The 11,599-nt window shown below is 48.2% G+C and overlaps 1 protein-coding gene across 2 annotated transcripts in view; it reads right to left on the minus strand.

Moving 5' to 3' along the window:
• The window catches only part of NF2 (NF2, moesin-ezrin-radixin like (MERLIN) tumor suppressor), a 96,148-nt gene extending 84,761 nt beyond the window's left edge, over nt 1-11,387 (minus strand). For both annotated transcript variants that reach the window (XM_056116575.1, XM_056116576.1), the window contains exon 1: nt 10,795-11,387. In XM_056116575.1, coding sequence (XP_055972550.1) covers nt 10,795-10,908 — 114 coding nt within the window. In that variant the 5' untranslated portion in view covers nt 10,909-11,387. The remainder of the gene's footprint in view (nt 1-10,794) is intronic.
• Between the last annotated feature and the right edge of the window lie 212 nt (nt 11,388-11,599).

Raw genomic sequence — 11,599 nt, forward strand, 5'->3', positions numbered from 1 at the left:
CTTGCACGCGGCCGACCCGGGTTCGATTCCCAGCATCCTATAGAGTCCCCTGAGCACCGCCAGGAGTAATTCCTGAGTGCATGAAAAAGAAGTAACCCCTGTGCAACGCTGGGTGTGACCCAAAAATTAAAAAAAAAAAAACCAAAAAACAAAGCAGGAGCTCAGACCATTCAGCTATATCTCCAGCCCGATCTTTCTTGCCCAAAGTTTGACAAGCTCCAACACCAAACCATTCTGCCCTCTGAATATCACTGCATGCTTCCCTTGTACGGATCAGTGGTTCTCAACACAGTGGAGGTGGGGAGTGGAGAGAATGTTCCTACCCACCCTAGGGATTCTTCCAATGTCCGAAGGCATTTTTGTTTGTCATAACCGACTGGCCCTAAGGTAGAAGTCAGCAATTCTATCAAATATCCCACTGTGGTGCGGCTGGAATAGTCCAGCAGGTAGGGTGCTTGTCTTGCACACAGCTGACCGAGGCTCACCAGCACTCCATATGGTCCTCCCAAGCCCTACAAGGAGGGATCCCTGAGTGCAGAGCCAGAAGTAAGCCTTATGCATCACTGAGTATGACCCAATGACCCAAAATGATAGATAAATAAATAAATATCCTGCAATGTTTAGGACAGACGCACCTCAGAGAATTAGCCTATCTAAATGTGAAGAGTGCTAATTCTGACAAATCCTGCTATTGCTGATATGTGTGCATGTAGGAGGCTCAGGGGGAGGGGAAGCCAGACCCAGAAGTGCTCACGGCTTACTCTGGCTTGACTTGTGCTAAGAGATCACTCTTGGGCTTGGGGACGATATGTTGGAGATCGAACCCAGGTTGGCCACATGTAAGTCACAAGCACCCTACCCACTGTACTCTCTCTCTAGCCCCTTGCTGACCACAGACCCCCACTATGGGTCTGGGGTCTGCTTAAAGAAAAGATTTTCATAAAAATTATGACTGGCGGGGCTGGAGCAATAGCACACGGCCAACCCGGGTTCGATTCCCAGCATCCCATATGGTCCCCTGAGCACCACCAGGAGTAATTCCTGAGTGCAGAGCCAGGAGTAACCCCTGTGCATCACTGGGTGTGACCCCAAAAAAATTATGACTTGCAAAAGAAACATACGAAATCCCTTTCCTTGTGGGTCAGTCTCACAAGCTTTCACATTTTGCAAACTAACTTAAATCAGGATCAGCAAAGTAGGGCCCACAAGAGAAATCCAACCCACCACCTGTTTCCTGCTGTTTGCTGCCTGTTCGGTTTTTACCTCTTTTTTGAGGTGTGAGGGATCAAACGTAGGGTCTCACATACATGAGGTAAGCACTCTACCTCACCTCTGGCCTTGCCACCAGTAGTCTGAGACATAAGATGATCTGTACATGTTTTAATAACTGGGTGGGAATTGGGGCTGGAAAGAGAGTTCAGGGGGTGAGGTGCATGTTTAACACACAAACACGCTTGATCTCCAGCTCCACACACGGTCCTCTGAGTACTGCCACAGGTCACTCCAGAGCACAGAGCGAGGAAGAGCTTGTAAGCACTACCAGGTGTGGTCCAAACAAAAAATAAGTTTGTGATTCAGAACCAGAGAGAGAACTCAATGGCCAGACACATTCTTGGCATGCAGGAGGCCCATGTTCAATCCCTAGCACCACATGCTTTCTCAGACACTGACCAGAAATAACCCCTGAGCACTACTTAATGTGCTCAAAAAAAAAAAAGAAAAAGGACAATTCAGAAGTGCGAACAAGTGGGAACGCACATACCTTTCATGTCTATGCAAGGTCCTAGGTTGTATACTTGTTTTTCAGTGGTGGGGATTAAACACAAGACCTGTACTATAACTGCTGAGTCATATTCCCAGCTTAGCATTCTTGGTTTTATTCCTGGCAATGCATAGCTCCCAAGAACTAATGATAAAAAAAAAAAAATTTAAGTGTGGACCTAGAAAAGATACACAGTAGGTGGGGTGCTTGTATTATACCTTCTGACCTGGGTTCAATCCCCAGCACCACATATGGACTCCAAGTCCCACCAGGAGTGATTCCTGAGTGCAGAGTCAGGAGTAAGCCCTGAGAACAGCCAAAGTGTGGATCAAAAAAAAATTTTTTTGTAGAATCATCACCATAATTTTAAAATGTTGAAAACCACCTCAAAGACAAACCATCTACTCATTATCATTACCATTTAGGTCAGGAGGCAGCTCAAATGGCTGTGTCCACGCTTTCCATACAAGTGGCCTGAGTTCAATCCTTGGCACAACATGGATCCCTGCTGAGCACCAAGCCAGGATGACCCCTGAGCACCAAGCTTGGAGTAGTTGCCCAAGCACTGCTTATATGTGGCACCAAAACAAAAAGTTTTGTTTTGTTTAGTTTGGTTTGGTTTTGGGATCACACCTGGCGATGCTCAAGGTTTACTCCTCACTATGCACTCAGGAATTACTCCTGGTGGTACTCAGGGGACCGTATAGGATGTCGGGAATCAAATTCAAGTCAGTGAGGGAAAGGCAAGCGCCCTCCATGCTGTATTCTCTCTCCAGCCCCACAAAAAAAAAGGCACTTTATATGCTTCTACCACTCTCCCAGCACCTTTTCCTAATCTTTAAGCAACACAAACCTACGTTCTGTCTTATAGATGCCCTTATTCTACACTTGCATGTGAATAGAATCACATGCCCTCTTGTGACTTGTTTCTTTCACTTAGTGCAGCGCTGTTGTGGTTCAGTCATTTTTTTAAAGCATATATTAGTACTTCATTTCTTTCTATTGCCAAAAATATTCCATTGTATGGATATACGACATTCTGTTCCTCCATCTATCAGCTAAAGGACACTGGGATTGTTTCTACCTTTAGCTATTATGAATAAAGCTGCCATAAACGTTTGTATATAAGGTTCTCTGATGACAGGATACATCTTCAGTTCTCTTTCTTAGCTTCCTACCAGTGAAATGAATTGCTGGGCAGGGGCAATGGCTCAAAGGGCTGCTGTGCATGTTTTGCATACAGAAGTCTCACGTGCCATCCTCGTGACCACGTGGTCCCCTGAGCATCACCTAGTGTGGCCTCCCAAAAAGGAAAAAAGAGCAGAGTCGCTAGGTCATATGATGACCTTCATGGATAAACTGAGGAACTGCCAGACTTGTTTGCCACAGAGGCTGCTCCACTCCACATTCCTACCGGCAGTGCAAAAGGATTCCAACGTCTCCACTTTCTCATAGATATGCTTTTTGTTTTGTTTTGTTTTGTTTTGTTTGGGGGCCACACCCAGTGATGCTCGGCGGTTACTCCTGGCTTTGTGCTCAGGAATTACTCCTGGCAGTGCTCGGGAGGCCATACGGATGGGATGGTCGGCCGCGTGCGAGGCCAACGAACACCCTACTGCTGTACTAGCTCTCTGACCCCTCACCAACATTTATTATATGCCGTTTTGGGGGGCTGCTATTATTGAGGGGGCACATCGGGTAGTGCCGGGGAGGCATGTACTCTACCACGTGAGGCACATCTTCCTTGACCCTCTCCCCCCTCTCTCTCCACCTGGTCCTTTCCACAGTACCGGGGCAACAAAAACCCAAGGCCTCACAAGCACAAGGCCAACTGCTCCACACTACGCTGCAAAGCCCAGCTCACGTGTGGTCTGTTGGGTATCTAGTCATCCCAGCGGCTGATTCTCATTATAGTAAAGTGGTACCTCATTAATCTGATCTGCAATGCCATGATGAACACTGAGGTTGGGTTGGGAGCATGCTCTGCGTGCGGGAGGACTGACTTCGGTCCCTTTTCGTGCTTGGCTCTCCAAGCACCAAGCGGGAGTAGCCCCTGGGCACGTTCAGCCGTGGCTCAAATACCAAACCAAACAAAAATAACAGAAGCTTAAACAATTTTTCCTGTGTTAAGTGGTAATATTCCATTCATTTTTAATGTTGAGTAGTATTCCAGCATGTGTATAATACACACATGTGCCACATTTTCTTTATTCATTCGCCCACTGATGAACACTTAGGTTATTCCCATATCTTGTGTATTTTTGGCTGTGTTATTGGCTGGTGCAAATAAGGCTGCAATGAACATAGGGATAGGTATATAGGGATAGGTATATATTTTTGCTAGGATATAACTAGCAGAGGGACAAATCCACGCGGGTTCCGGGGCCGAGATCTCCCAGCCTACTCGGATTGGATTCGAGCATCCTCCACCCAGATCCTCCAAATTCCAGTAGGCGGGGGTCACACCCACCACCTGGCCCCCTGGCGCCGTGTAATCCCATCAACGGCCAAGATTCAGAGACTATAAAATCCAGCTCCCGGAACCGCGCGGCCGCTATCAAGACATCTTTTTATGACATCTTATTATCTCATTCCTACTTTGGACAAACTTGCAGGCTATCGAATGTAACCTGCCCACAGGGCAGAGTCTGGCAAACTCCCCGTGGCCAATATGCCAAATACCAGTAACAATGATGGGTCTCATTCTCCTAAAGAGCCTTGAATATAATCTCAGGGTTAGGATGAAAGAGACATTACTGGGGCCTGCTCGAGGCAATCGATGAATAACAGGATGATGAAATGAAATGAAAAAATATATTTTTGAATTGGTGTTTTTAATTTTCCTCCAATAAACATCCAGAAGTAGAACTGAGTATATCGTAGTTCCATTTTTAATTTCTTGAAGAGTTTCCATTATTTTTTTTTCCACAGTGACTGCACCAATTTACAATCCCACCAACAGTGTATGCGGGGTCCACTTTTCCCATATCATTAACTCGTATTAAGGTTGTAGTAACAGCCATTCTAACTGGTATGCAGCAATATCACATTTTGACTCTGAAATGCATTGCCCTCATAACTAATGCTGAGCATCTTTTCAGGTACTTGTTGGTCACTATATGTCTTCTTTTAAAAAATGTTTGTTCGGGGCTGGAGAGATAGCACAGCGGGTAGGACATTTGCCTTGCACACGGCTGACCAGGTTTTGACTCCCAGCATCCCATATGGTCCCCTGAGCACCGCCAGGAGTAACTCCTGAATGCAGAGCCAGGAGTAACCCCTGTGCATCGCCGGGTGTGACCCAAAAAGAAAAAAAAAGTTGTTCGGGGTAGAAGCAATAGTAGAGTGGGTAGGGCATTAGACTTGCATGTGGCCAACCCAGGTCTGATTCCACAGCACCCACTATGTTCCCCTAAGCACTGCCAGGAGTGATCCCTAAGTGCAGAGCAAGGAGTGAGCCCTGAGCAACTCCAGATATAGTCCAAAAACCAGGGGAGAAAAACAAAATTTGTTCAGATCTTCACCTTATTGTTTTAATTAGATTGTTTTCTAGTTACTGAGTTGAATGTGTTCTTTACATATTTTGGATCTTAATCCCTTTTCAGGTACACAATTAGCAAATATTTTCTTCCATTAAACACACTGTCCCAATGTAGCACTGTCATCCCGTTGTTCATCGATTTGCTTGAGCGGGCACCAGTAATGTCTCCATTGTGAGACTTGTTGTTACTGTTTTTGGCATATCAAATATGCCAGGGGTAGCTTGCCAGGCTCTGCCGGGATATTCTGGGTACCTTGCTGGGCTCTCCAAGAGGGACGGAAGAATCAAACCCGGGTCGGCCGCATACAAGGCAAATGCCCTACTGCTGCCTATCACTGTGCTATCACTCTAGTCCTATCTTTTCAAAAAAAAAAAAGACTATCTTTTCACTTTATTGATGATGTCCTTTGCTATACAGAACTTTTTAGATTGGCAAAGTTGCACTGGTGTTTTGTTTTGTTTTGCTTTTGCTGTTTTTGGCACTTTGTATCAGATATAGAAAAAAAATCACTATCAGGCTGGAGTAATAGTCCAGTGGTCAGTAGAACACAGCTTACCCAAGTTCCATCCCCAACACTCCATATGGTCTCTCAAGCCCACCAGCAGTGATCCTGAGCACAAAACTAGAATTATGTCTTATACACCGCTAGGTGTGACCACACCCCTGCCAAGAAAGTCACTATCAAGACCCCTTTCAAGGCACTTACTACAAATTATTACTTCTAGTTTGGGGTTATTTTTGGATGGTGTAAGATAGTGGCCCTTGGAACGATTAGCATAGCAGGTAGGGCATTTGCCTTGGACATGGCTGACCCAAGTTCAACACCTGGTACCCTATACAGTTCCCCTAGCACTGCCAGGAGTTATTCCCGAACACAAAGTCAGAAATAACCCCTGAGCATTACTGGGTGTAACACCCTCCCCCAAAATAGACAGTAGCCCAGTTTCATTTTTTCACAGGTGGTTCTCCTATTTCCCTGCCATTTACTGAACAGACTAATCTTTCCCTGTGGTATATTCTTAGCTCCTTTATTGTAAGTTAATTGGCCATAAATGTATGGATTTATTTCTAAGCTCTCTTTCTGATCCAAAAAGCCAAGAATCTCTGTTTATGCCAATACCATATTGTTTTGATTACTATAGGCTTATAATGTAGTTTGAAATCAAAGAATGTGATGCCTCCAGTTCTGTTCTTACCTTCCTTCTAAATTCAACCAAACCTTGCTTTAGTTTTGCAAACATATTTCAAATTACTACTTTGAAAACTTTTCATTAAATTTAACATCTGTGCACTCACAACTGCTATAAGATAGCTTTTTCCCCACCATTGACATCCACCACTTAACGGACAGTTCAATCAAGGTCAGACCATTTGTGAAGGTAATACCAACAGGCCTTTCCATCTAGCCTAGGTGTGTAGTAAGCTATGCCATCTAGGTTTGTGTAATCACATTCTATGGCATTCAGATAATGTTGAAATCACCTCATGACGCATTTCTCAAAACTTTATCCCAGTTCTTAAGTAACATGACTGTACAAAGGATGGTCGAGTTTCCAAGTTTACTTGCATGATTCAAAGTTTTTTTGTCTGGATGTAGTTGGGTTAATTTTTTGTTTGATTTGGGGGTCACACCTGGCTGTGTTCAGGGCTTATTCCTGACTCTGCACTCAGAGATTACTTCTGGCAGCTTTAGGGGACTCACAAATGAGGTGCTGGTAACTGGAGACAGGTTGGCTGCATGCAAGGGAAGCACTCTACCCACTGCACTATTACTCCCACCCCACAGATACTTTATGTAACATGTTATAACTAGTTGCACAACTAATCTGGGGACTAGTTATCTCCCGTATGCCAGAATTTGCTTAATTTGTTTAGTAATTAAGTTGATTGTTCTAGTGAACTCTATTTTCCTAGTGGTGTTAAGGTCCCTGACATTCCTCCTCAGCAAGGCACAAAAATTTGATGATGCCCACTATCACCCTGGATGACAGACTAAGGTTTAGTAGGGCTGATCACACCTGATCACACCTAGCTGTTAACACTGTACTATATCACTCTATTATTTTTAATAATACCCTGGGATATCAACTGCTCTAATCATCAAAAGGTGACTCTTTGGGTGACTGGAGAGAAAGTTAAGGTACTTGCCTTGCACATAATCAACCCTGGTTCAATCTCTGGAACTTCCAGGTATGGCCCTCAAACAAACAAAAAGGTGACTTTTTATTTTTTTGGTGGGGAGTGGGGAGCATTTAGAGCCTGGCTGTTCTCTGGGGACTGAACAAGGGTCAGTAGTATGCAAGGCAAGCACCTTAACCCCTGAACTCATTCTCCAACCCTAAACAGTGAACTCTTTTGGGGGTGGGGAATGGTTTGGGCCACAGCCAACATTACTCAGGGGTTACTCCTAGCTCTGCATTCAGGAATTACTCTAGATGGTGCTCAGGGGACCATATGGGATGCTGGTGATTGAATTGGGTTCAGCCAAATGCAAAGCAAATGCCCTACCAGCTGTACTATTACTGCAGCCCTAGAGGTGACTTTTGAAGTAAGCTTTGAGACCAATGTTTGATATTTATTCTGACACATAGAGTATTTCCAGCTGTCTTTCCCACTCTCCTTTCTACTCTACCCCTCCAACTTCAACCTCTCCTGCAAAAAAAGCTGGCCTGCAGTAAAGGCTGTGTCTTCACTAAATCCACAAATGTGGTTGGTTTGGGTTTTGCTTGTTTTTCAGGGGTGGCGGGAGAGGTGAGGGGTATTGGAAAGGGTGTTGGGCCACACCCAGCAGTGCTCCAGGCTTACACCTGGCTCTGCACTTAGGAATTACTCCTTGAAGGCCTGAGGGACCTCAGGGAATGCCAGGGTCACACCCAGGTGAGCCACATGCAAGAAACTGTGCTATTGATCTGGCCCCTAAATTCACCTATCTTATGACTTTTCTTGCAACCAAAACCTCCACAGATCTAGAAGGAATCCTCAGGCGTAAATTTCCCTTTAGTTGGAAATAAAGTCTCTACTTTGAAGAAGTGATGAGGAAATAGAATTTTTAAAGACTGCTACGCCCTCCAGCCAAAATCTCTGAATCCTAGGGGGAAGGGGGGAGACAGAGATGCTGTGGTCCTCTTCCTCTCCTGGCTGGAATGACTAGCTCACCGCTAAGGGTGAAACAAAAGCAGCACACACAGCGACAAGGGTACAGCTTTCATTCCATAAGAAGGAGCTGACTGAAAGACGGAAGCCCCATCTTTCATCTTTCAACTTCAATGACTTGGCCTCAGTCACAAAGAGCCTCCGGAGGAATGCAGAGAGCTGAAGTCCGACCCCTCTAGGGAAGACTGGGAGCCTGGGAAGAGGACACCTTGTACTGAGCGGGGAGAATTAACTGGCCTTGCTTCATTAACCCACAGACTTCCTTCAATTATGCTCTGAGGGTTGGTTGGGTTATTTTTCCCCCCCTTTGGGGAAGGGAGCAACAGCCAGAGGTGCTGAGGAGCTACTCCCAATCTTGTGTTGGGGGCGCAGTGCCAGAAATCCATGCAGTGCCAGGAATCAAACCCAGGCCTCTTGAATCATGCAAAGCATGTGCTCAGCCCCTTAAGCTACCTCTTGGGTTCCACGGACTCTTCTTAACACATTTTCACAGGTTTGCTTGAATACATGTCTTCCCTTGATGTCTGCTTTGAGAGCATTTCCATAGGGTTTGTTGTCTCTTGTGGTTTTTTTTTTTTTTGTAATCACTGTCACCAGTTCTAAGAGGAGCAGGTCAGTGGCACTCCTCAGTCAACTACTAAAGCTGGCTGAAGAGCTGAGTCGCAGAAACCCTTAGCCTCCAAAGCTGAAAATATTCACAATGAGGCCTTTAGAGGAAAACTCTGCCAACCCCTACCCAACTCACTACTGACAAACCACTCTTGAATCCTGGGCCAGAGAGACAGTACAATGGGTAGGGCATTTGCCTTGCACAGGGCCGACCCAAGGCTGATGCCTGGCACCCTGTATGGTCCTCCTGAGCACTGCCAAGTGCAGAGCCAGGAGTAACTCCTGAGCCTCATGGGGCATGGCTCTAAAAATAAAAAAATTTTTAAAAATATCTAGAGTCCCCAGAGTACTGTCAGGGGTCATTCCAGAGAGTCAAGAATAGTCCCTGAGCACTGCTGGGTGTGGCCCAAACAAACAAATAAGAAGATTAAGTAGTTAACAAACAAATTCTGAGTACCATCCTCTCTTTGTTTTGGGCCAATTGTCAGGTCAAGCATTGTGCAGGGCTTATTTCTGGCTCTGCCCTCAGAGATCACTCTTGGGGGCGGATCAGAGGGATCATATGTGATGCCAGGATTCGAACCACTGTTCCTGCATGCTAGGCAAGTCCCTACATGCAAGATAAGTGACTTAACCCTGTACTGTCTTCATGACCCTGAGTAGAAAATGCTTTTTTGTTCTATTTTTGTTTTGAGGTCACATTCTGGCTGGGCCAGGGGACCATATGGGCTTACTCTTGAGGGGTGGGGGGATGCTAGGTTGAGGGACCATACTGGATGCTGGGGAATCGAACCAGGCAGAGCAAGCACCTTACTACTGTACTATGGCTCCTGCTCCCACAGAGAAACGCTGTTAGATGACTTGAGAAATAGGACTTCTTGGGCTGGCGCAATAGTACAGTGGATAGTGTGTTTTGCCTTGCACGCAGCCAAGCAGGGTTCTATCCCCAGCAGCCCATATGGTTCCCTGAGCACCACCAGGAGTGATTCCTGTAGTGCAGTGCCAGGAGTAACCCCTGAGCATTGCCAGGTGTGATTAAAAAAAAAGCCAAAAAAAGAAGAAGAAAAAAGAAGTAGCCCTTCTTGGCTAAGAACTTGACTCAAGCATGCTGTTATTTTCTAGCTGAAACATTTGCAGTACCTGCCTCCCTGAACTGCCTTAAGAATGAAACAGATCAATGTCTGGCACTTAGAAAGCATTCAACAAGTGATGACTTGAAGGAAACTGTATCCCAAGTTAAGGCGCCACCTCTCTAACCTCAGAGAGTTCAGCCCCCACCCACCTAACATTTAACCTGTGAAAAAGAGAAACAAGGATAGCCTTCTCATTACAAGAGAAACAATGTTTAATACCTGGGGGACAAAGTACTAGCTAATGAAAACAAAACCAAACCAGCGAGAGCACTGGAGCCAATAAAGGCTGATGGATCCCGAAAACCAGAATTCCCTGCCTTCCACGCACGCAGCCTGTTCCAGAAACAATGAATGAAAACCTTCAGGAACTGCTATCCAATCCAAAAGTGCTCGGGGTGTGTGTGTGGGGGGGGGGGGGGGGCTGCGGTTCCCCGGACCTAGGGGCCGGGGCCTAGCTGGCTCCTGGCGGCTGACCCCCGCCCACCTCCGCCAGAGCCGACAGAGCAGAAGCCCGGGGCCCGCGCCGCGACTGTCACCGCCGCGCCCTCTGGCCGGCGCCCGTCGGGCCGGTCGGGGCGGCGGGCCGGCCGCTCACCTCGCAGTTGAACTCCATCTCGGCGTCCATGGTGACGATCCGCACGGTGAACGTCTTGGGCTGCTTCCTCTTGAGCGAGCTGAAGCTCATGCGGGAAGCGATGGCCCCGGCCATGGCGCGCGGCGCGAGCCCGCGACCCCCGCGCCCGCGGCCTGCGCTCTGGGCCTCTTAGCCCCCCTGCAGGCACCTCCCAGGCCTCAGGGCCACCATGGTGGCCGGCCGGCCGGCCCGAGAGCTGTCTGCGCGGCGCGGGCCCCCCGCGGCCGGCATGGGCCGCGAGGACCCCCGTCCCGAGAGCGGCGAGGGGAGGCCGGGGCGGGCCCGACGGCCCCCGGGGTCGCCGAACGAACGGGGACGCGCGGGGAGGGGGCGGCCCGGCGCGCGCTCGGGGATTCGGTGGGCGACGCCGGGGAGGGCTGGGGGCCAGCGCCTGGACGGCAGCGGCCCGGCCCCCGCGCGCCTCTCAGCGGCCGATAGAGGTCTCCGGGCCCCGCTGCAGCCGGCGCGCACGTGCGCGCGTGGCTGTCACCGTCCTCGCTCCGCGCGCCCGCGGGCAGCGTCCCCTCCCCAAAGCCCCCCGCTTGCTCCCCGCCCCGCCCTCAGGCCCCCAGCCACTACACACACGCGCGTCAACCGAACTTGGTGGCTGTCGTCCAAGCGCTCCGGTTGGCTGAACGCTCCCAGAGGGGGCGGGCTTTCCTCCGAGTCCCGCCTTCCTCCGAACGAGTCCACCAATTGAAAGTTCCTCGCCCGCGGGAGCCGCCGACTCAGCTCAGCGCTGAGTGGCTACCGTGGAGATCACTCC

Source organism: Sorex fumeus, unplaced genomic scaffold (assembly GCF_029834395.1).
Source record: "Sorex fumeus unplaced genomic scaffold, SorFum_2.1 ptg000032l, whole genome shotgun sequence".
Taxonomy (NCBI): domain Eukaryota; kingdom Metazoa; phylum Chordata; class Mammalia; order Eulipotyphla; family Soricidae; genus Sorex; species Sorex fumeus.